This window comes from Colletotrichum karsti, assembly GCF_011947395.1.
Source record: "Colletotrichum karsti strain CkLH20 chromosome Unknown Scaffold8, whole genome shotgun sequence".
NCBI classification, from domain to species: Eukaryota; Fungi; Ascomycota; class Sordariomycetes; order Glomerellales; family Glomerellaceae; genus Colletotrichum; species Colletotrichum karsti.
In genome coordinates this window covers 425573-448897 of record NW_024065908.1, presented here as the reverse complement: position 1 = coordinate 448897, position 23325 = coordinate 425573, and the positions used below count along the sequence as shown (strand labels likewise).

Below are 23325 nucleotides of genomic sequence, written 5' to 3'. Positions count from 1 at the left end.
ATACGGGCTTTGACGCCATTCCATTTGCTGTAGTTTGACATGGACTCTGCGATCGAAAGCGGCTGGGAAATTGAAATGGCGGGGCTCTCTCCTTCGCAGGCAGTTTAGGTTCGCCAACCCGTGTCCGTCATGTCTGCTAAGGCAGCGTTTGCAGCTCTGGCTGGACAGTCTTCAACTCAAGCGAAATAGACATTGTGGCTTCAGCACCTGGATCTACCCGCAAGAAACTGTTTTCAACGGACTGTGAATGGAGTGACGAGCACCGCCAAAGGTTGTGATCCAAGGTCGGAATGGCGTTTCTTGAGCGCTTGCTAGCTACCAATCTGGCCGGTATGCCAATGGTATTCTCCCCAGCTGCTAAGACTAGCTTCAACGGCTCCGGCGTCTCGGACGTTGACTAGAAAATGAAAAATTCTCAAGGCGACGTGGCTCATTCTTTCTTCTCCGAGTTGGAGACTGCCCGCCGTTTTTGGTTTCTTTTCTTGTCGTCGAGAGGACCCTGACTCTCTAGGGCCCTGTAACTAGCGGGGGGTTTTCCAGTTTGCCGCTTTTTTTCCAGCTGGGCACACGACGTAATGGACAGGGCGTTGCTCAGCCCTAAAGTCGGTTCGGTGCTGCTTTTCCCTTTAGGTGCCACAGCTTTGCCAGCCTAGGGGGGCCTTGCCTTGTCTTCGGCTCTCCCAAATGGCCAAGCCCCATGTTGACAGATGTATTTTCGCCGCAGGCCGCAATGCAGAGTCCACGATAGTGGACCAGCGTGGCGAGCACTCGTCAACCTGTTGCGTTTATTTCGGTCGGAATAGAACAAGGCATGAGTTGTACGAAGTATGACTGGCGTTATTCGTGTCTTCTTGAAAGCCTGTGCCCCACGAGAAGCACGCCCTCGGCACTTCTCAGCGTGTCCAAAAGGCTGGGATTTCTATGGCTTGCCTTCAGCTGACTAGCTAGCGCCAGCAAGCCACGCATCTCAGCGGGACGATTTATTAGCCACCGTTGAAACGCTCGGCCGCGCACCAAGCAGCGGGAAAGTTTAGTTGAGTAGAAAAATTGTGAAGCGTGGAGAGCAAAAGTATCCGTAGAATCGAGCTTGACTGGAAATGCTCCGGAAGAAAAGCGGCCGGCGAAGCGTCGTGCCTCGGTCCTGCGATGCCCAGGATAGGAGTGAGACATGCAGATGCATTGCGACGCGGGATACGTCAATCAGAGACATTCTGTTGGTGGTGTCTCGCTCGCTGCCGTGCCGAGGATGTACGATTTTTCTGGTCGATGATGAGGGCGAGGGATCTGAGTCAACTGGCGGTCGGCGGTGCATCCGATGTGCGCCACACGAGACAGAATCATAGCTGGCCGTAATAAGCCCCCAAGCATGAACGGTTGGTAGAGGCTGAAGTGGGATTGGTGGGACGCGGCGAAGTCGAAAATGGTCCGGTGACGACAGTCGACATGGTTCACTGGAGGCCGTCGGTGTCGAAGGACGACGTGGGTAGCAATTCGCTTGACAGCGTCGAAGAGGATCTGCCGAACGTTGGCTAGCGGGGAGGTCGAGTTGAAGTTAAGTTTAAGGTAGGTCGAGATGGAGGTCGCAAGTGAGGGCACGAGTGACGAGAGGGAGACGGGATGTCGTTGAGGTGAGGTGGGTGGCCGGTAGCCCGCGACGGCGACCAAAGCGGCAAGAGCCACGCGACAGTTGGACTACCTACTTTAGTAGGAGGAAGGAGGAAGGAGCAACAAGCCCACGCCACACCTTTGCAAACATTCACACTTTCACGCCTTCCTAGTGTAGCGGGATAAGTACGTATAATTCTACCTTACCTTAGTCAAGTTGCCTGCCCGCAGCATCTATCTCAACCAGAGATATTGGCCTTTACTGGATTGTGACAGGTCGACCGTGGGAACCAAGTCTTTGCAACTCTGGTTCTTACTGGGGCGGCCACGGGCCAGAACTCACGAGTAACCATGACTGAAAGCAGCTTGGACCACCTCGAGACAGGGGCAGCTTGATTCTGTGCCTCTCGCATGATGAAAGTCGTTAATGAAAGAGAAATAGCAGGTCCAGACAACGAGCCAACCGACGTCAGATATCGAGTATTGCTGTTGTTGGAGCGGGTTTGCCAGACTGGGGAACATTTTCAGCAGAAGACTCGACACGGGCTATGAGCGTTGTGACTGGTGAGGCATTAGCGGGCAACTGCTGGAGTGCGCCGGGCGTCGATCCACTGAATACCCTCGTCGAGGCCTGCCAGCGACGTTCAGTGGTCCTTGGGAATAGCGGGGCCAACTCCAGAGCCCACGATGCACTCAAAAAGTGAAGGCCGGTCAAGGGGTGTCCACTATGTCCTGTCCGTAAGGTACGGAGTCTGCACTAAAAGTCGAAATTCCCGGCCACACGACAGCCCGGCTAAGTCGAGGACGTGGACCCCCGGCCGCCGGAGAGAGAGACCCACTTGCATCGCCGCACCCCCCGGTCATCCAATTCGCACCCCCTTCACACTCACACAGTTCAACCCCTCCATGTTCAGCCGTCCACCCTCCAGTCTCCTCCTCCTCCTCCTTCCACATCGAAATCGACCCTCAGCGTCCCTTTTTTCCCCCTCTGCATTCCGTGCCTCCCCCCTTCCCTTCCCGGTCCCTGGTCTGACATCCACCCTCCTTCTCCACCCGCCGTCCTCCTCCTCACTTCCGTCCATCAATCACTCCTCAATCCATCCTTCTGTGCCTCTTTCTCTATGCACCATCCTGGGACTGGTCCATCAAAATTCATCCTTCCTTTCCACCCAGCACCTTAGTTTCCTGAACCGACCCCCCTGCCTTGAAGATTGTCGCCTCCCCCAATGAGGCGCGCCGTCTTCCATGCATCGCCTCACGCGAAGCACAGAGAGAGAGAGAGAGACCTCGACAGTATTTTCCTACAACGACGCCCTTGTCCTCATCGCCGACCATCTCCCCCATTGGCCCTTGTCCGCTCCCAACAGCCCATGTTAGTCCCAGAATGGACATCCCATCACACACACAAAATACCCGTTCCCGAGTCTTGCCTGGTCCATGGAGTCTTCGTACCCCGGCATCTTCTGGCCTGGACCCTGGCTTCAGCGCTGCCACTGGTTGAACAAGCCCGGCCACAAGGGCCGCCGAGAGAGAGACGCAGACGCAGAAGCAGACCAGAGAAACACCCACCCGCTTTGCAGGAATCTACGCACTTAGTCTGCGCGTCGATGTACATAATAGAGTCCCACCCTCCTTCGTCCTGCCTTCGTGCCCTCTGAGATGCTTCCGGCTTCTTCGTCGTTGCTCCCGCTCGAGTCTCTCCTTGATACCACGAGTTAGTCGCGTCTAACACACCCCGCTGTGACTTCCACTCGCGGACCATGACGGTATCAACCTAACCAGCCGCCTCTGACGCCGCCTACGCTCCGACCCGACTTACACGTCGTATTGCTCCCGTCGTCACCTGGACATATTGACAGCAACTTCGACACGAGTCCCTATCGCAACTTGGCCTTCAGCAGGACTGAGGACGTCTCTTGGAGGATTTAGGAAGACGTTCCTCTTCAACATCACCCGATAGAGCTCGGCGCTAGCTCCGACTCTTTCTTCACCCTACGGCACTTTCCTTCGTCAAAGACTCGCTGGCACCTTTCGACGGTCAGTGCGAGATATCACTCAAGGGTACATCTCCTAAATCGGGAAACGAACGGGAAATACATTGGAAATACAACCATATCATCGGTGTATAGAAGCTCGTGGTCCCTTCCAACGACCTAATCGACGACTGCTCTTCTCCTACCCGATCATGGCGGACAACCAGGCCCTGGCCGGGTTAGACTGCTTTCCACCTTTCATCTCATCGAGCTTGTTCCCAGTCGATGAAGGGTGTAAGTGCCTCGAAAACAAGTTGACCTTGTCCAAGCTATTGACTCTCGACAGTTATCGATGGCAGACTTTGCCAAAATCTCACAGCGACTTTGCAATGCTGCTTGCCCTGTCCACTAACGGACTGGGTCTACCCCGAATACTTCAACACTCTGACGACAGCGGCCAACTGGGTCTGTGTCGCAAGTGCGGCAGGATGTCTCTTCCTCCTCCTCTCCTGGGCCTTCCTTCCCGTGGATAAGACATATAGACACTACCTCAGTATTTGCCTAACCATCGCCGTTTTCATCATGAACGTGAGTTATCCTCTACACGGACGTGCAGATATGGAAGTCTGACAATGACAGCTTGGCTTCGTCGTTCCTCTCGCTGCTGAACCGCAGCAATGCTATAATGATATCACACCACACAGCATGAAGTCGAGCAAAGTCTGCGGCGCCTCTGGTGCTTTCCTCCTGCTTGGAGGTTGGGCTGGTGTCATGTGGGTCTTCTTGCGGTCTTTGTCTCTGCACCTGCAGATCTGTTGGCAAGTCGTCGTTGGCCGAAACTTCATGATGTTTGCTCAGGCCACTGGCTGGGGCATTCCCATCATCGGCATCGTTGTCGCTCTCGTCTTCAGCGGCGTGTCATTCCGGTTCGGCGCCACATGCCATATCAACCATAAGAACAGTCTTGCCGATTTCTGGATCCCTCTCCTCGTCTTTGCCGGCCTCACAGTCATCATCCAGTTCGCTACATTTGGATACTGCATCAAGGTCTACCTCGCCTCTCTGGCGGACAACAGTGCCTCCACGGAGGGTTCCAGCCTTCCTCAATACTCTCAGAGCATCCGGACTATGACACCGCGCCAAGCATACCGACGAGTTCGGCGCGTCATCTCTCTGCAGTGGAGAGGCATCGCCATCGTTCTGATCATCATCGCCGACGTTATCTTCTTCTCTGTTGTTTTCGTCTTCCAGGACAACACCGTCCAGGCTGTGCACGAGGACCAGAGCATCGCCGCAGACTGGATTACCTGCCTCGTGGTCAACAAGGGCAACAGGACCAAGTGCTACGACAAGGCCAAGGCAATCGTGGTCAACGAGGCAACGATTACTGCCGTCTTGATTCTGCTTGCGGTAAGAAGTGCTCAATGACCCCGGCACCTCGAAAGATGACGTGACTGATTCGATTCTAGATGAACGGCATCTGGCTGCTCTTCCTCCTGGGCCGTTGGGCTATGGTCCTCGGCTGGATTGATATGTTCTCCTCGTTCCGGGGTAGAAACAAGAAGGAATTCGTGTCGGTGGATGCCCGATACGACGTCAAGAAAGATACCCGTGCGTACGAGATGCTGTCGAGAGACTCGAGCGCTGTTGTAACACCAGTTTCCCCAGTCAAATCACCCGTTGTAAGTCCCAACAGCGGACGAAGAACCCCCGACTACTTTGGGCAGACGGCCCGTTATCAGCCGCCAATGCGGTCCTTCTCAAGTCCCCGGCCGCCACAAACACCACCCACTTGGGATGCGCGAGCGACATATGCTCGGCCCGAGTCGCGAGCCCGACCAGATGGGTTCGAAGACATGAACCCACTTGGGATGAACAGGATATAATGGGACGACGACGTGCGTCGGAGACCATGGAACGAAAGAAGGAAGAAAAGTAAAACCTAAAAGGAAAAAAAAAACGAAGAAAGATTAGGCCAAGGATAACTATCCATGCCACCCACAACCTCCCCCATGGCCCCGGTAACCAAAAAAGATGGTTCGCATTTATCGACCGAAGCATCTGGATCCCATATGCTGGCTTTTAATATCAGCGGACTGACCAAGATGATGTAATGTGGAGGAATAGTCGGCCTTAATGGCCCTGTCAAATATTTCATGAAAAACCAACCATGTACTACCAGCGTCGGCGTCTCGGACTTGTTTAGGCCGCGAAAGGACGGGTATAATACCCACAAATTAAAGAATATGTATCTTAGAGGAAGGTCGGGGGCGTGACCAAGGGAACGGCCGGAGCCTCACTCGATGCTGGCTTCGGGGCGGAGGACGATCGGGATGGGCGGAACGAATCATGATTGACGGGTCGGACATGAAGGAGGCGTCGAGAGTCCGAAAATAAAAAAGCAGTCACGCGACTGTGTAATGCAAGTTTGCCTATCAAGTACCGATCATGCAGGATGTGCAACGCAGTGAATGGCGAGAGAGAAAAACAAACTACCGTGCAAGGATCATCGGGTGGGTGAGCATATGTGCTGGCCGCTGGCGGGTGGGATAAGGCGGACGGGATGATGCGCAAAGTAAGCCCAGCCGGAATCTGCGGAATGGACAGGATTCTCGAACGAGCGAATGGCGGGAGGGAGCGGAGTGAGCCCCATCACCCATCGTACAAGAATGTGTGCGGAAGTCGAATGGATCGCGCGCGTATTAGCAACATCGGTCAGTCCCAATGCCACCGGGCCAGTCGTGGTGAGGGTGCAGGTATTCCCAGGGCTTCCGCTCCGTCCGGCATCTTCGGAGACCAGGAACTTCGGGTCTGACTGTGATGTAAGCGGGAATTGCATGACGGACGCGCTCGGCTGCCCAACGTTCTTTTCCTCCATTCCGTGTTTATAAGTGCTTTTTGGCCGCCAAAGTAAGATATTCCAAGAAAGGCTGTTTCCCATTTTCCATCGCATCTTGAAACATTATCACGCGGTCTGCGCTTTGTGGTGGAAGAGCCCCTCGCGCAACTGTTGGCCCACGACATATATCAACGCCACCCGACGAACTGTTCATCCTGAAGGCCCAGCACTAGGAGCAAGCCACTTGACTTGCTTGTTTATTTCCGAGTCACTCATATCTCGTACCCAAACAGCAACGGCCTCGATACACCCTAGGAGGTGCATCGCCGCGGTGCATCTTTGAGCTGACATCTACCGGCTGAAAATAAGGCAAAGAACAGGCCCAGAGGTGAACGCTACCTACCGCCAGGAACCCACGAGGAAGAAAACCCCACTGTCAAGATCTGCTTTGACGTCTTGTCGGGTTGTGCGTGCTTCATCCATCGAGACGGTCTCACGGGAACGAGACGACGGAAGAAGAAAAATTAAGGATCGAAACGACGGCCCGCACGAAAAAAACACTGTTTCTGACGTGCATTCCTCCTGGCACGTGGTCGACAGCGTCTACCTTGCTGTCAGTCATCAGATAACGAGAAAAGAAGAAAGACAGAGGTTGAGGTGTGTGAAGTCATTCCACCTTAATACCCGTCGGCTTCATCGGGACAAGCTTGGCCCCGGCCATTCTCCGTCGAATTGAGGCTTTGTCCTTCCGGCAGGGCTGTTCCACTAGCGGATCGAAACGACATACGATCGTTGATTGGTCAATCTCGTTATCAATCAAGTTGGGAATTTCAGTAATGCCGCTCCCCGAGATCTTCAAGCTGAACCCCGGCTCGCCGGCCAGGGTTTGGCGCTGGAGCTCGGGACGTCCCCAGCCTGGGACACGGATTGATGACATCGAGCAACCGAGCACTCCGCCCGCCAGAGGCGGTGTCTACTTCCCAAGCTTAGACGACTCTGCGACAACCGACAATGGAGCTTCCGCCGGCAGTTGCTTCCGAAAGAGATCTTCAACTTCATCAAACTCATCATCAGCGTCAAACTATCCGTCAAAATCTCGATTGAGACCACTCTTCCACCTAGGCTTTTTCAGGTTATCGCAGTTCAGGATGTTCCTCATTCTGACCCTCGTCTTCCTAGGAGGCTATGTGCACTACCTATGGAAGGCCGAGGCCGCTCTCGGCGTCCCATGGTCCCCCGATCCTGAGACCAGGCTCTTCGCCCAACGGCCCCTCATGGCCCCGATCAAGGAGACGAGCATCGACACATACACACTACCTCTTCACACCAAAGGCCGCGATGTCGTCGACGAAGAGGGCCGCCGCTTCAAGCTGTTGTCCGTCAATTGGTACGGCGCCAGCGATGAGCTCAACATCCCCAGCGGGCTCGACGTCCAACACCGCGACACCATCGCCCAGACCATCAAGGGCCTGGGTTTCAACAGCGTCCGTCTGCCGTACAGCGACGAGATGGTCATCACCGACCCGCCCATCCCCGCCGAGCTCCTCTCCGCGAACCCGGACCTCGTCGGAATGCACGCGCTCGACGTCTTCGAGGCGTGCGTCACGGCGCTGACGGACGCCGGCATCGCCGTCATCGTCAACAACCACATCACCCACTCGACCTGGTGCTGCGGCGCCGACCCCTGCGACGCCCACTGGGCCAACGACCACCTCGGCCCGCTGTGCCGCATCAAGCAGACCGAGGAGGACTGGATACAGCACTGGGAGAAGATCATGCTCCGCCTCGTCGACAACCCCCGCGTCATCGGGGTCGACCTGCGCAACGAGGTCCGCGGTCTCTGGGGCACCATGTCCTGGGATAAGTGGGCCACCGCCGCCGAGAAGGCGGGCAACAGGCTGCTGGAGATGAACAAGAACTGGCTCGTCATCGTCGGCGGCACCGAGTCCGGGAATGACCTCCGTGGCGTCGCCAACCGGCCCGTCGTGCTCAACGTCCCCGACCGTGTGGTGTACTCGGCGCACGTGTACGCCTGGTCGGGCTGGGGCAGCGTGGAGGGTCGGTACTCGAAGCGCGGCTACGCCTCGTTCGTCAAGGCGATGCGACAGAACTGGGCGTACCTCGTCGAGGGCGACCAGGCGCCCGTGTGGGTGGGCGAGTTCGGCGCGCCGCACCTCCCTAGCATGGGCGACGCGAATTACTGGAACAACCTCCTGCGGTACCTCAAGGTCATCGACGCTGACTTCGGATACTGGGCCGTCAACCCCCGCAAGCCACACGAGAACACAAAGGAGACGTACTCCCTCGTGGAGGACGATTGGGTCACGCCTGTGCTGGACTACCGCATGAAGGACATGGTCGAGATCATGAGGGCATAGAGTGCGCCGCAGTTCTGGCTGGAGGACCAATGCTCGACCGAACAACGGCTCGATGAGCTGTTGAGCTCGGTATGCATTTGAAGGCTTTTGTTTTTCCTTTTTTGACTATACTACAACGGCGTTTGGAAATGGGGTGGTATTGGTTATTGGACGAGGTGCCAGCTTCGGATACCCGGCTACCTACGGTCAGGCACGAGCTAGACGGTCATTGACGAATTGTCAAGCTTGATGATTTTGATTTTGCGAGCTTTACTGTATGCAATTGGATTCATGATCACGAAGTTTGAGAAGAAGCTATGATGCCTCGGCTATTTGTGTCAATGCGTGCTCAGACCGCGGGAATATCGTCCCGGTTACTCATTGAAGTAATCTGATGGGCGCATAGAAGAGTTACTTGATGCCTTGAACAAGTCCATCGCGAAGCGACCCTCCATCCACATTCCCGGGCTCATCGTCGTCCCCCACAAGCGATCCGCTGAAACAAACGACCCCTCCTCTCCAAACGGCACTCCGCAGGGACCAGCAGGGTGTCGAAGCTCACTGCACCTAAGCTCCTTATCGATAAAGCACGTCCCGAAGACCCACCCTCTTATCGATAAGCAAACCGAAGTGGTGTAACCCCCCTCCAACCAGTCTGTGGGAATGCACCTGGACGGCCGGATGCCATGACAAACAGGCCGAATATGAATAGCGGGAGACGCAATCCCGCCCACCACATCTGATTTTTCATCCGCATTTCTTGTCAGCACCTGACGGGACCTCCCTCTAGCGGAAGAAGGTCTCCCCCGGACACATCGACATTACCCAAGCGCTTATGTCGCGCTCGAAGCGAAAGAGAGGACAGAACTACTCCGAGGAGTAAGTCCATGGCGAGCCATCAGGGACAGAACCACGATCGCGGTTTCCGCGAGGCGGTGCTGGGGAGATGCTTTGTGCAGACCGGCACGGAGCGGGTACGTCTCGCCCTTTCTCGTTCTGTATTGCTGCGGTCTTTGCTTAGAGCCTTTGGTAGTGCTCTACCTAACATGCGCCTGGTGCTGACTTGCTGGCCCTGACAGTTTGGCGATGGAGCCCACGACATCATACGACAGCGCGAGCGCGACCACCTCAACCACATAGAGACCGATGTCCTCGCCCAAGGAGTGCCCGTCGGCCAGATATACACGGGCGCGCCGCAAGATGGACGTGACGCCCAGGAGCCGTCGCTGGAGAAGCTCATCCCGAAGATGCCGTACTACAGGAATAATTGCACGGCGCTTTCGCAGCGATACAACGTTGGTGTCTCCCCAAACCACATCACGTCAAACGTGCATCGGACTAAACTGAGAATTACTCGCAGCTGTACTTCGCGGCGTACGAAAACCGGATATTCGTCTACCGGCCGAAAAGCGTACCGAAGCAGGCCCTCCCTCGAGAACCGAACCTGATCCTGGCGACGAAACCGGACACGGTCGCTAAACACGTCTCCGGTACGCTCGACGGCAGATTTCACCACCAGTCGAACGCCATCGCGACTGGGTTTCTTGGGAGAGAGGAGGTTTTGGTGTCGGTGTACGACGATGGGTCTGTCTTTGCGTGGTATATCCGACCCATGGCGGAATACGTCGACCACGCATCTTCAGACTGCCACTGCAAATTCCCCATCCCGACACATTTCTTCTCCGACAATGTTGGCAAGTCGGCATGGGGTATAGCGGTGCATCAGAAATCGCGCCTCATCGCGATTAGCTCCAACAGATTTGAAGTCACAGTCTTCGCCTTTGGACTATCGCGCCTTCCGGAGGCCATGGAACGTCGGTCCAGGCCGCTGGACTACTGCGAGAGCTCCGTGTTGAAGAGGAAACGGAACTGGAGGATTGTTGTACCCTTGGGCGACGGGGGCCACAACATCCCCAACGTTGCCCTCTGGGACGACGACGAGGGTTTCGCGGAGAAGGTCGTGGCCATCGATATCAACGGTACCGTCTGGGTCATGGACATCTGGAAGGTCGGGACGGCGGCGGTGAGGATTCCGCACCGGGCTAATCTACCTGGCCAATGGAACTTTCGCAATCCAATGTAGGTTTGCTGAGCGACTCCGGGTTACCAAGTACTGACGCGCAACAGGGGTTGGGGTGTGGCCGTTCTACCATATGAGAGCTTTTTGACCGCGTACAACGCCACCGATCTGTTGGGCTTGAGAGAATCGGAGATCATGAACGCAAAACCTCCCCATACCGGGCGATGGATCGAGGTCCAGAGGGGCCTTCCCAACATCCGCAACCATCCGACCGAAATGTCCGCTCGAGATGTGCCAGAACCAGAGGCGTTTCATGCTACCTTACACATGCAAAATGGAGTGACATGGAACCAGTTCCAATTCATGCAAAACCTCATGGCCCAGAGCCTCGCGCAGCAGCCTCCACCACCGCCAGCGCAAACTCCTCCTCAGACGCAGTGGGAAGCACAAATTGCTGCGGCGACGACCGAACAGATTATGGAGGCTGCTACTATTCCGGAGTGGGCCGAGGAGAGCGATGCAGGAACGGACGACGAGCCGGTCGCGGCTGCTGCCGACGGTCCTGGTCCGTCATGGGAAGCGCAAATTGCTGCAGCAACGTCCGAAGATCTGGCAGCGGCTGCTGCCGACGGTCCTTTCTACCAGCAGGAGGATGATACCTCCAGCGAGGAAGACGTCATATTGACGCTTGCGGAAGACAATACCAATGGAGCGCCGTTGGTGTCCTCACCCTCCGTGGAAACCGACGATGATGACGCCAGCTCCTTCGGGCAGCCTTTTCTTAACGAAAACCAACCACCCGCCCTCAATGGCCCTCTAGAACAGCTCGACCTCGACCCGGAAGAGAATGATTACATCTTCATAGAAGAAGCAGTCGGCGCAGCTTACGAAAGTATGGGCCCCGTAGACGCATTGACGCAGGTGCTGCCGCCCGACGGAACTTGCAACTTCATCAAGTCGGCGTCGGGCGCGCGCAGCAACGGCCTGTTCCAGCAATCGTCCTGGCTTGACATGGTCTACTTCCCTCACAGCGGTAAGACCTACGTGGCGCCGACTACGGTCGTGGGGAGGCTGCAGTTCCACCGCAGAGACCGGATCAGGAATCGTAACACGACCGAGCAGGATAGGGAGGTCCTCGAGGAGCTCGGCCGCCGGTGCTGCATCTTGCGGACGTACGAGCACGACATTGAGATGCGGAGCATCATTGAAGACGACGGCGCCGCGGTCTTCTGTCGCGACCCGATCAGCTGGAAGCAGCCGCGTAACCAACTCCTCCAGTACGCCGAGCGTCTCAACATGATTGTCCACGTACCCGAGCTTTCCCTCGTGGTCATCGGGTCGGCGATCGGGCGGGTTATGCTCCTGACACCGACGCGGTCGCCGTACGGCCTTGAAGGTAACGGCTTTACGGTCAAGAGCGGGTATCGCATCGACTGGGTTCTCCCGACTCGCGATGACGACGAGGAGGGGCGAAGGCCGCCGAGGGGTCTGTACGGTATCGCGGTTGGACCGGTGCCGGAGGGCGGCGCGCCGGGTTGTCTGCTGAGACCCGACAACGCGCCTGCGCCGTCGCCCGCGTTGAGGCGGTACCGGCTCATGCTGCACTACCGCGACCACAGGATCCTGAGTTATGACATTGGACGCGATGAGAGGGGCGAGCACCTACTCATCTTTTGATGTTTCCCCCTTTCGTTGAATCAGACATGTGTGACATACTGGGACTCGGAGGCGTCGTGAGTGTCATTGACGAAGGGATGAATGAGTGTTGACTGTATGGATATTGGGCACATGTAGTGATGGACATGGAATGGAAACACGGCGGCTTCAGTTTACGAAAACAGGGGTTTTTCTTTCATGGACATTATTGGCGTTTGGGGGTTTCTCTTCTGATACCCGGCCTTATGATTTCCCCCCTACAGCTTGGTTCAAAGTCGGGAGGTAGGGGTGGTTCGAGCAAGATAGCTAGGCCTTGAAGAATGCAGTCAAATTTGCACAATTATGGGATGTGCGTGGTGATGTAAGATGTTGTGGAGGAGTATGCGTTGGAAAGGTGTTTGTGGCTCTCTTCAGACAACGGGATGCAGTTAACCCATCAACAGTAGGATTAAATCTCCTAGCCAGGTTTCAGTGCAGTATAAATGAATCGCCACTCAAAGGGAATTTTGATTCCTTTTCCTCACGGCCATACCGACAAAATCCTTCTCCGGTGGAGCATGCCTCTCGGGCCTCTCTAGTTGATATCCCCCGCCGACCACCTCGTCCACAGCGACCTCATTCATGGCTGCTTTGTCTGCAGTTAAATCTCCCAAGCCTGACCCCAACTTGACTTTCGCGTATGCTGAAGCTGATACTCAAGGGGCGATGAAGGATAAGAGCCACGAAAGACGCTTATGCTGCCGTGGGTTCTTATCTGATATGGTATTCTTCGTTGGCCAGCAGAGTTCGCGGCAGTTTGCCTCGGTTGGGGAACACCACAGGATCTTCTGTCGATTATCCTCCAGGCAGAGAGAATCGATCTCAATAGGTCCTCGCTACGTTTACAGATAGTGGAGGCATGACGGATATTTACAACAGTATCATTATTAGCGTTGGGTAGGGGGCGGTGTAGATGTGTAGGTTTCGTGAGAGCTAAGCGGACGAGACGGTTTCTTTGGGGGCTTGTTGTATAAATGGCCGTGTTTCGGGTGTGATTCGATTTCGTCTCTGCGCGACGATGATCTTTAGTCTCGTCTGCATCTGATGGCGGACTTGCTTGAAGAGAGAAGTACTCGTTTTTGTTCTCGTTGCTGTTGCCATCGTCGTCGGCGGGGAGGATCGGAAGAGGGGTTCTGTTGCCTTTGAAGTGACCTCTGTAAACGGACCCGATACTTGAGGGACGATGCAGGATGAGGGTGATGGGTAGACGTCATCGTCAACATGCCAAACCCGGGGTTTGGGTTCGCTGCGGGCTTGGTGTTGGCAAGGTGGCCCAAAGGTTTCGTTGTCCTTGTGGTTGCTTGATACCGAATGGGTATGACTGCGGGCTACCTGTTGCCTGTTGTGTCTTTCTGGAATTTCAACCGGGCTTCTCGAGGTTTATATATGATTGAACCTCAAAGATCGACTTGGGGTAGACGTCTAGTAAGAACAACGCGTTGAATTCTCATTATTTAAAGGATGCACCGATGCTTCAGGCATGCCCTTGCTCATGAACACGATGAGCTGGATCTGAGGTTGCTGAGTAACCCCAATCACCATTCCCATCCTCCAACATCAGTCTAAGTCTCGTTGGAATCAGTCTGAGAGAAAAGTATCGGGCGACAGTTCATGATGAAGCGGGGTTGGTGAGCGTCTTGGCTGTAATGGGAACGGAATCATCAGAGGAAGATGGTGATGACGGGTGATACGAGTTGATTCTCGCGTGACTGTACTTGAACCCTCATCGCTCGTCTCATGAGAAACTAGAGACACGCTTACGCTTCATGTGAAGACTTGTAGGTGAAAGCAGTCAAACCCGTTCGAGCCATTGCCTTGCGCTTGTCCATCTGTTTTCTGTAGATTTCCGCTTTTTATTTCAATCATGAGGCAATGAGTTCGCTCCCACGTTAGTACGTATGCTCGTCTCATTCAGCGTGACGTCCGGGCCACGCAGGAAGGCGGCGTAAAACTGGATAATTTGTATAAAGGGTCAATGCGTTCATCATAATATACGCTCAAGCAAACTTGAGAAAGGCTTGTTGTCGCTGCGTGCAATAGTCTCCGACATGGAACATTGCTTTCGTCGCCCAAGTGGTGTTAGCTGCTCGCCCAGTGAGCCAGCCGATGGCCTCTGCAACGTCTCTTCCGTCCCTCGGTATTGGTTTATGATTTGGGTCATGGAATACTCAGCGGATGGATCAAATCGGTATCGGATCCATGATTTCAGCTGTAGATCTTCTTACGTCTGGGGATGTAGTCTGCTCGAGGACCCTAGGTGCTCGAACGAGACAGAGCCGTAGTAGACACTGTACCCGATAATTGGGCTCTTGCTGATCGTCCAGGGAGTCCACGATGAAGGCCCTTGTTTTGTAGTCACGTCTGGCGGAAAACACCACTCTCATGCGTGGGCGCCAAGTGCAGCCAGGAGGACATCGTAATACAGCGGCCGACAGACTTCACTTTTGGTGAGCAAACAGTCAGCTCAGATCTCACCATGCTGCTGCTACATAGTTGACTTCCTGCAACAGTGTTTATAGGTCGCACGTCAAATCTTATAAAGCTGGTGTTCATAATCGTCGCCCCAACACTGCCTCTCCAAATTTAACACACGCTGTGGCCTTATTTGATGTCAAAGTCCTTTTCTTGAGATGCCGAAGAAAGTACATCTGTTTTAGTCTTCAGCGTGAACTGGCATCTCGAGGCCCCAACTCTTCTTTGCTGTTATTGTATGTGACTTATTCAGTACCAACACAAACTCTAGCGGCGGATGATGTATCGGATTCGTCAAAAATCGGCTTTCAGGCTCAATGAAGGGGACCCGGCCACGGGGTATCTCCGTCTTGTTCCCCTTTTTAACCAGTGCTTTCTGCTGTTCTCTTTAAGCTGCTCGGCTTGGCTGTGGCGACAAGCTAGACGTTATGACTTCTTCGTTTTATACTTGGGAAGAAGCCCTCTGTCATCATGTTGATAACCTGTGACAACCCGCTTTCTACGGCAAGTTTTTGATTGTTCAGAAACGTTGCATGCCTCGCCGATGCTCAGAAGAGGACTCGGATTTATTGACATTCTCCTTGACTGCAGTTCAAAGAAGTCTCAGACTGACATGAACGTGCTGTGACATAGACTTACATGCGTCTCGGCTGAGCTCTACAGACGCGTTGTCTTGTATGGTATTATACCCGGTGGTTCTGGCTCTCCTCAGCCGGTCCAGAAAGAAGAGTGTAGGGCATGTAGTACATATATATACTTAACCCAAGCTTCGCCACTGCAAATTACTACGCAGCCAACGATCGGCTGGCGATGTGCTCCGTTTCATAGATCAATGGAGAGACTCATGGTGCGGATGACCAAGCCCTCTTGGTAAGCGTCAAGGTTGGTGACGAGCGGGACTAACATATCCCTCGTTTCTCCCTGACCACGAAATCCATCATCGTCAGTTTGTTATTACACCCCTATTCCACAGCGTCAGTCACACTCCTCGGCGCATGCACTTGAAAGCAGATCCCACAAGCTCTAACTATGAGGCCTTCTTAGAGCAACAGCGATAAGGTAGCTATGGATATAGCATAGATCGATTCCGAACGCAGGCCTCCGCGATCGAATCTCGCTTGAGATCACCAACCGTTTGAGGACATGCTTCACCGCCCTTTTCTACGTTTTTCTCTCCACAGCTCCACGTCGGCATACTGATTTCGACGCGTATCGCGTTTTAGCTGCAAGAGTTCAGGCATTCGGCCTGACTGTACGGTATCGACTTACTGTTGTTCCTACTCAATGTTTGTCGAACTTATGGTTATCTCCATTATTTAATATGTTGGTCTCCCGGGCTATTTAGGCCATATACCATTATCTCTAGCAGCAGCTTCTGTATCGGCAAGGGTGAATCCACCGCAGCCAGACACATGCGTCCTTTTTGATGCGTAAGGGTCTTGATGTGGATCAGTCGAGCAACCAAAGCTAACAAGGCAACTTGATTCTCCTGGTGGAAGTCAATCTCATCATATCGCATTCACGGTTGCTGTGTGTTTCGCTACGTTCCTACGGATGACGACGCCAGAAACGAGAGAAATCGAAATAAGCGACACGTATAACTCGGATAGCCAGCTTCAGGCCAGCACTTTCGCCCGCAGCATGGGCTACTTGGAGATATCCGTACCTCAGCGAATGTCGGAACATTCATAGTAGGTATTCGATTCTCATATTTAGATCGTAATTCAGACTCTCTTCCATTCAGAAACTTTGGGAAGCCAGGTTCATTGCCATATGTCGGCTTCAGCTGGCGCGATGAGAGCTCTGATGGCATCTTGCAGGTTTTCTTGTCGAGCCAGACTCACTTTCGTTCCACCAAAATGAGACCGTTCAAATTTTCTCAAGATAGTTGAGAATCGATACTGTCTGTTACTCTGGGCAATATTAGAGTACGATGAATTCCCCAGATCTTGGCAGTGAGAAATTTCCGAACAGTAGCTGAAAAGCCTCAGCTCAGCTTCGTGATCAAAGAACAAATTCAACACAATCATTTGTCAATCCGAACACTTTCCACGAACGCTGCAACTTTCAATACCACCGTCAAGAACGGACACAGTTGTTCTAGAAGCCAAAAGGAGAAGTCACGGAGACGCCGGCCCGAGCGGCGCCGCAGCGGTGGGGCAGCGTACTCCGGAAAAGGAGCGAAAGCCCCGATGTGGATCCCGTCTCCTTTGTGCGGGTCCCGCCGCTAAAGAAATGACATTTGGCTCTGACAAAGTGACCGGGGCGGTGATTGGCCCATCTGGTCGCTGATAAGGCTAAGGTTTAGTGCAGTTCGAAGGGCCGGGAACAGGGATTTTTCGCTTCGCTAGGGGTGCGTGTGGCCCAACGTGAGTGAGCTTCATGCTGATGCTGCCCAGGGACGTCATTTTGGGTTGCCCCCCAACTCTGGGTTCACAATTCCCACTGCGAGGGTTTCATATAGGACGGAGGCCGTCCGGACTGGGCGATGGTGAGATTCGCGAACATGGGCTATACTGATGAATCTTAATGGGCTCAGTCCGTCCGAGTCTCATATCAGAGGCGCCAGGAGGAACGAAAGCTGGGGCGCACCTGGGTCGAACGAAGAGGAAGTGGTATGAGCCGCCGTGAATTGCATTTTGGTGGTTTCTCAGACGCCGGCCTCGTTGACATATTCTTGAGCCGAGATCCTGCAGCGTGATGATGAGGCGACTATCATGTGCCGACACCTCTTGTGGTCGGGAATATCGAGACGACAGAAAGAATGAATCGTCCACATGCTTGCCATGTAAACTGTCCAATACCTTGGTCGCGTGCTTATCAGCTAGCATGGACGGGTTGCTGATATTCAATGCAGCAGCTTCAAAATGAGGCATACAGCTTGTTGATCTTGGCAAGTCTCTGGTTATTCAGTTGACCATCTTTGTATAGCAAGCGAACCGTGGCGATAGATGATCAAGACACAATCATTCGGTAGGTTTTCGAATCGAAATCGTTCCACTAGTCGGCCTCGTAACTATTCATCATGCATAGGGTAATACGCACGCTCAGCTTCACGGTAGACATTGCGCTCCTTCGCAGATGAAGAAATCATCTCGATAAGCCTTCCAGGCTTGAGAATCGAGTCCCGCAGTTGACGTCGGAAGTGACAGATTTATGGCGTTGAGAGTTAACGTGCGAGGAGCGCCTGAAAAGAACATGCAACCGCGAACCGTTGATTGGGGCTGCGGGAGCGCCCCAGCTGGAGATCGTCCGCAGTGGAGGAAGCCAAGTTTGGGCGCCCCGGCGGCTTGCTTTGCCGTCTACGGTGGTCCTCGGCACTCTGACAGCGTGGTGTTAGCAAACGATTTCGAGGTCCACGACTAATGGATTCTCTATCACCCCACAAGAGAGGCGCGTCTCCGGATGTGCGCGATGGGTCAGAATCCCGATTTCTTCCTTGACAGATGCCGAAAACGGAGCACGACAAGAATGCCGGTGACGGAGAAGATGGGGTCGGGTTTGAAATCGGTGATATCCATCCTTCCACAAGCACCAATATTCGTGAATTTCGAGGGTCGAGGAAGTAAATTGTGCAGCACGTTCCTCTCGGCTTGATCATGCCATGCAGTCAGGTGAAAGATAGAGTAGCCTTGGCTGGTGACGGCATGCGCCACGACGTAGGAATTCTTGTCAGGAACGCAAGTCCAAGCCATCAAGTCATTGGTCCCAAGGCATCGGGGGCCTCGCGCAGCGCAGCGGTGGAGGGCAGGATGTACCAAACGACTGTCAAGTTTGCATATGCCCTCCATTCGGACTAGACGTTCATGGCCACGGAGCCAAGAGCAGAATATGTTTCTTTTCGTCGATAGTGTCAACTGTTGAGACCAACTCCGTGGCATGACAGGTTGTCAGCAGACGCCAGAAGTAAAAAGGAAAGACGAGCCTTATGATAAGGTCGAGACAAGATCGCTGCCAGGTGAGATTGGGGGATGTTTGGAGGGTGGAGGATGACGGGAATTGTCGTGAAGAGGATTGCCGGATTGGGGCGAATCCACGGTTGAAGAAGAAAAGGGATTGGGGGGATCCCAGACGAGTCCCACGTCGCGAAGTCTTGTCCCGTCCGCAATCCGCATCACAGCGGAGGGAGACCGAGTGGGTCCACTTGATTGCCGGACTGCTGGGCCGTGCAAGGGGCTAGGCTGCAGCTTGCGAGTAGCGTAGCGTTCGGTCGAGTCGAGTCTGGAAGAACATTTGATGGAATTGCCTGCGTAAACAGCCACAATTCTAGCGACGGGCCCTGAGTGGGCCAGAGGCATTTCGTTGATTCAGCCCAATTACTGTTCACCACTGACAAGTCCCGCTCGGGTTGCGCCTATCGTATCTCTTATCTGCGTCCTTAATGTCGATTATCGTCTCTTTGGTGATGATGGGCGCCAAGTCTTGGAATATGGATGGGAGAAGAGGCAGCCAAAGGACGAGATATGTGAGAGAAGAAGAAACTCCAGCCAAGCGTCAAGGTTGAAGCTGTGTCGATAGTTTCGCTGGTTCGGCTTGGCGGGTTGTATCTGGTCGGTGTAGAAGTTGGCGATGCTGCGTCGCGGTGGCAGTGTCGCAGCGCTGTATGAGGTATTTGTCGGCCATGCTGTATGATGTACTGAACGCGTTAGAAAGCCTGCAGAAGCATTGTTCCGGAGTGTATCCGTTGGCGATCTTGTCAGTTCGGTGCTGATAGTCCGAGAGAGGCGACTCGCAGCGATCGATAGTGAAGGGAAAGATAGGGATTTGAGGAGACGAGCACCCATGGGCGCCGGAGAGATGTTCGAAGGGAGATATCGAGGCCGTTGCAGGGACCAGACCAGGTCAGAAGGGAACTCATATAGGAGAATGGGCATTTAAAATTGAATAATGAAGGAGAATCGATTATCAGCAAGCTCGTCCCCCGGAGTCTCATGCGGCGAGAAGGAACCAAAGCACGAGCTCAATTGCTACTGCGTACTGCGCCGGGGGTACGTACTCTCCACCGTGCCCGGTTCGTCGCCCAGTCTAACTTTCCTGGAAAGAAGCGACGGCATTGATTCGTGGTCATTGGGTACAAGTGCCTAAGGTAAGAGTTCACGAAAGGCAGAAGCGATATCCGGGGAAGGAACGAAGCGACGATGATGTGCCTCTCTTTCCACCTGTGCAAGCATCGTCAATCGTCAAGTCCAGTCCCTCGTGCCTTCCCAAGTTCGAGGGTCTAGTGTAAGTGGAGGTACGTATCTTTCTCAGACTAATGCGAATGACAGTGACATGAGCGCCGGCCAAAGAAAGCGTGGGGCGCGATACCTAGGTGCAAGGGCAATCGGCAGGTACGTATCTATCGGCCAGGGGCGCCTTCTTGGCCAGGATACCCCGAGCAGCTGGGTTTGGCTGGTCTAGCTGGTCCGTAGCTGGACCGGCTCTGATCCATCATCCACGTCGGAATCGAGGACACTGGGACTGGGACTCTCTTTGCTGCTGCTCTTACACTCATTCTGTTACCTCCACTTATCCTACCTTACCCGCGCCGAATCGCCCACTCACATGTCTATCTTTGCTGCTGGTCTGTGTTTCTTATCGCTCGCTCGACTCACAAGAACCTGTCAGTCACAATGATTACAATCCGCACTCCCACAACGCCTCCTCCGTATGCGGATTGCCCACACTAGCGGAGCCGTCCCAAGGCAAGCAAGCATTCAATCGGTTCCCTCTTCCATCTTCCACCCCCGCGAGGCCAGGGATCAACGCAGTACAGCATGCTGATTCTGCCGCAACCACTTCCGTCAGGAAGCCTCCCGTCCGCATAGTCTTTTTATATATGATCCTGTCTGTCCCTTCCCTTCCGCAAGCGTCCTTTCGTTCGATCCTTTTACCCAGGCAATTCGTCTCATCCCGTACACGACCTACCCTGGCCGCTAACCCGACGACCTAGCTCTGTCCAACCGACAGCTTGCTCTTCAGATAATAATACTCCTTAACCCTCCTCTTCTCTTTTCACCTTCCCAACCTCGCGTGAACCCATCTCCTCGCCTGGCACATCCACACACCCTCGCCCACAATGTCTTACAGCCATACTGGAGCTCCTACGGAGTTCAATGGCACCAATGCCGACTTTGGCGGTGACTCCGGTATGTTCTCTCTTCGAGAGAGACTCCTGAGTCTCAATCTCGCCATGCTAATGCTAACAAACCTCGACAGCCAAGGAGAACCTCAACCAATGGTACCAATCCGGCGACCAATCCTACATTCTCGTCTCCGCCGCCATGGTCCTTCTCATGATTCCCGGTATCGCCTTCCTCTACTCCGGTCTCGCACGCAGAAAGTCGGCCCTTTCTCAATTATGGGTCGTCATGATGAGCTTCTCTGTCATCGTCTTCCAATGGTACTTCTGGGGTTACTCCTTGGCCTTCAGCGAGACTGCTACCAACGGCTTCATCGGCGACCTCCGACACTTCGGCCTCATGAAGGTCCTCGCTACCCCTTCCCAGGGCTCGCCTCTCGTTCCCGCCCTCCTCTACTCCTTCTACCAGATGATGTTCTGCGCCGTCACCGCCGCTCTCGTTTCCGGCGCCACTGCTGAGCGTGGCCGAGTCATCCCCTGCATGGTCTTCATCTTTTTCTGGGCCACCCTCGTCTACAGCCCCCTCGCCTGCTGGGCCTGGAACGCCAATGGATGGGCTTTCAAGTACGGTGTTCTCGACTACGCCGGTGGTGGTCCCGTCGAGATCGGCTCCGGTATGTCGGCTCTGGCCTACTCCTGGGTCCTCGGTCGCCGCAACGAGAAGATGATGCTCAACTTCCGCCCCCACAACATCTCTTTGATTACCCTCGGAACCATTCTCCTCTGGTTCGGCTGGTTGGGTTTCAACGGTGGCTCTGCCTTCGGTGCCAACCTTCGTGCCGCTATGGCTTGCTGGAACTCTTGCCTTACTGCCATGTTCGCCGCCATGACTTGGTGCCTCCTCGATTTCCGCCTGGCCAAGAAGTGGTCTCTCGTCGGCTGGTGCTCCGGTACCATTTCTGGACTCGTCGCCGCCACTCCCGCTTCTGGTATCATTAGCCCTTGGGCCTCTATCATCCTCGGTGTTGTAGCCGGCGTCGCCTGCAACTTTGGCACTAAGAGTAAGCACGGCCTCATCTTATTCATCAGTGGTAACATACTAATCAAACCGTGTTATAGTCAAGTTCCTTCTCAAGATCGACGACTCCCTCGATGTTTTCGCCGAGCACGGTATCGGCGGTATTGTCGGCCTCATCTTCAACGCCTTCTTCGCCTCCAGCTCGATCATCGGCCTCGACGGTGTCAACGTTGGCCTTACCGGCGGCTGGGTTGAGGGCAACTGGAAGCTCATGTACATTCAAATCGCCTACATTGTCGCCTGCACCGCCTACAGCTTCGTCATGTCCGCCCTCATCGCCAAGGCTATCGACATGGTTCCCGGCCTGAAGCTTCGTGCATCCGAGGAGGCTGAGCTGCTCGGCATGGACGACGACCAGCACGGCGAGTTCTCCTACGACTACGTCGAGGTCCGTCGCGACTTCCTTGCCTGGACCCCTCACCAGGCCGAGCCCGCCGGCGAGGGCAAGTTTATTCCTCAGCACGGCATCGAAGAACACCAAAACATGGCCAACAACGGTGGCTCCAGCGGATCCGACGAGCCCAAGGGTGTCACGCCCGAGGGCGAGATCAGGAGCGAGAAGGCCCCTTCTCTGTGAAGCGGTCCAGCGAGCTGTGCTATTTTGAGTTCTAGATACCGTTGATTTACGGCGCCATTTAGCGTGGACAGGCGAGGCGTTTCTACAGGTTGGATTGATCTATGGGTTTTGATTTGATGGAAGGATATCCCGCACAATGCGAAGCGAGCCTATATTCGTTTGTAGTAATACCCATGATACAGTGGTCCGCTAAAAGCGAATTTATTCATATCACATCTATCTATCTACTGGATCATCGTCAAAGTGACCGACAAGAGGAGACAAAAACACATGCTTACTCTGTGCGCCCACCGCTCAGCCCAACGTCGCTCAATGTCTCATCCTTCACGGCGCCAGAGGACACAAAAAACAAAAACAGCGCACAAAAGTCTTGGCGGACTCTGACGGTGTCACAAGTCAGTGGAAGGACGTGGGAGGATCGAAACACCGCCATCAGCTTGGCACAGGCCTTATTTCTGCCGTCCGTACTGTTGATTCGTTCGCAGACCCGATTCGAACATCAGGCCAGCAAAGCTGTTCTCTACTGTTCGGCACGGGGGTGGGCTGTGCCGTTTCCCCTCTCCATCTGTTGGACAGTGCCAGAGAGCAAGTGATTGACTTTGCTGCACTTTAGACTTTTCTGCTGCGCGATTCAAGAGACGAGAGTTT

The 23325-nt window shown here is 54.3% G+C and overlaps 3 protein-coding genes across 3 annotated transcripts; all 3 read left to right on the top strand.

The window, feature by feature from the left end:
* Window positions 1-3769: 3769 nt before the first annotated feature.
* On the top strand, window positions 3770-8795 carry CkaCkLH20_03289 (cellulase; the record flags this gene model as incomplete). Its single annotated transcript, XM_038886008.1, has 5 exons — window positions 3770-3872; window positions 3925-4166; window positions 4218-4988; window positions 5048-5260; window positions 7560-8795. 5 exons carry the CDS (start codon window positions 3770-3772, stop codon window positions 8793-8795), a joined length of 2565 nt encoding a protein of 854 aa, XP_038748517.1.
* Window positions 8796-9661: 866 nt separating this feature from the next.
* CkaCkLH20_03288 (uncharacterized protein) lies at window positions 9662-12471 on the top strand (the record flags this gene model as incomplete). Its single annotated transcript, XM_038886007.1, has 4 exons — window positions 9662-9748; window positions 9854-10069; window positions 10135-10853; window positions 10902-12471. The coding sequence occupies 4 exons, from the start codon at window positions 9662-9664 to the stop codon at window positions 12469-12471; spliced, it is 2592 nt and encodes an 863-aa protein (XP_038748516.1).
* Window positions 12472-21019: 8548 nt separating this feature from the next.
* On the top strand, window positions 21020-22677 carry CkaCkLH20_03287 (ammonium transporter; the record flags this gene model as incomplete). The annotated part of the gene is made up of 3 exons (XM_038886006.1): window positions 21020-21089; window positions 21160-22083; window positions 22142-22677. 3 exons carry the CDS (start codon window positions 21020-21022, stop codon window positions 22675-22677), a joined length of 1530 nt encoding a protein of 509 aa, XP_038748515.1.
* Between the last annotated feature and the right edge of the window lie 648 nt (window positions 22678-23325).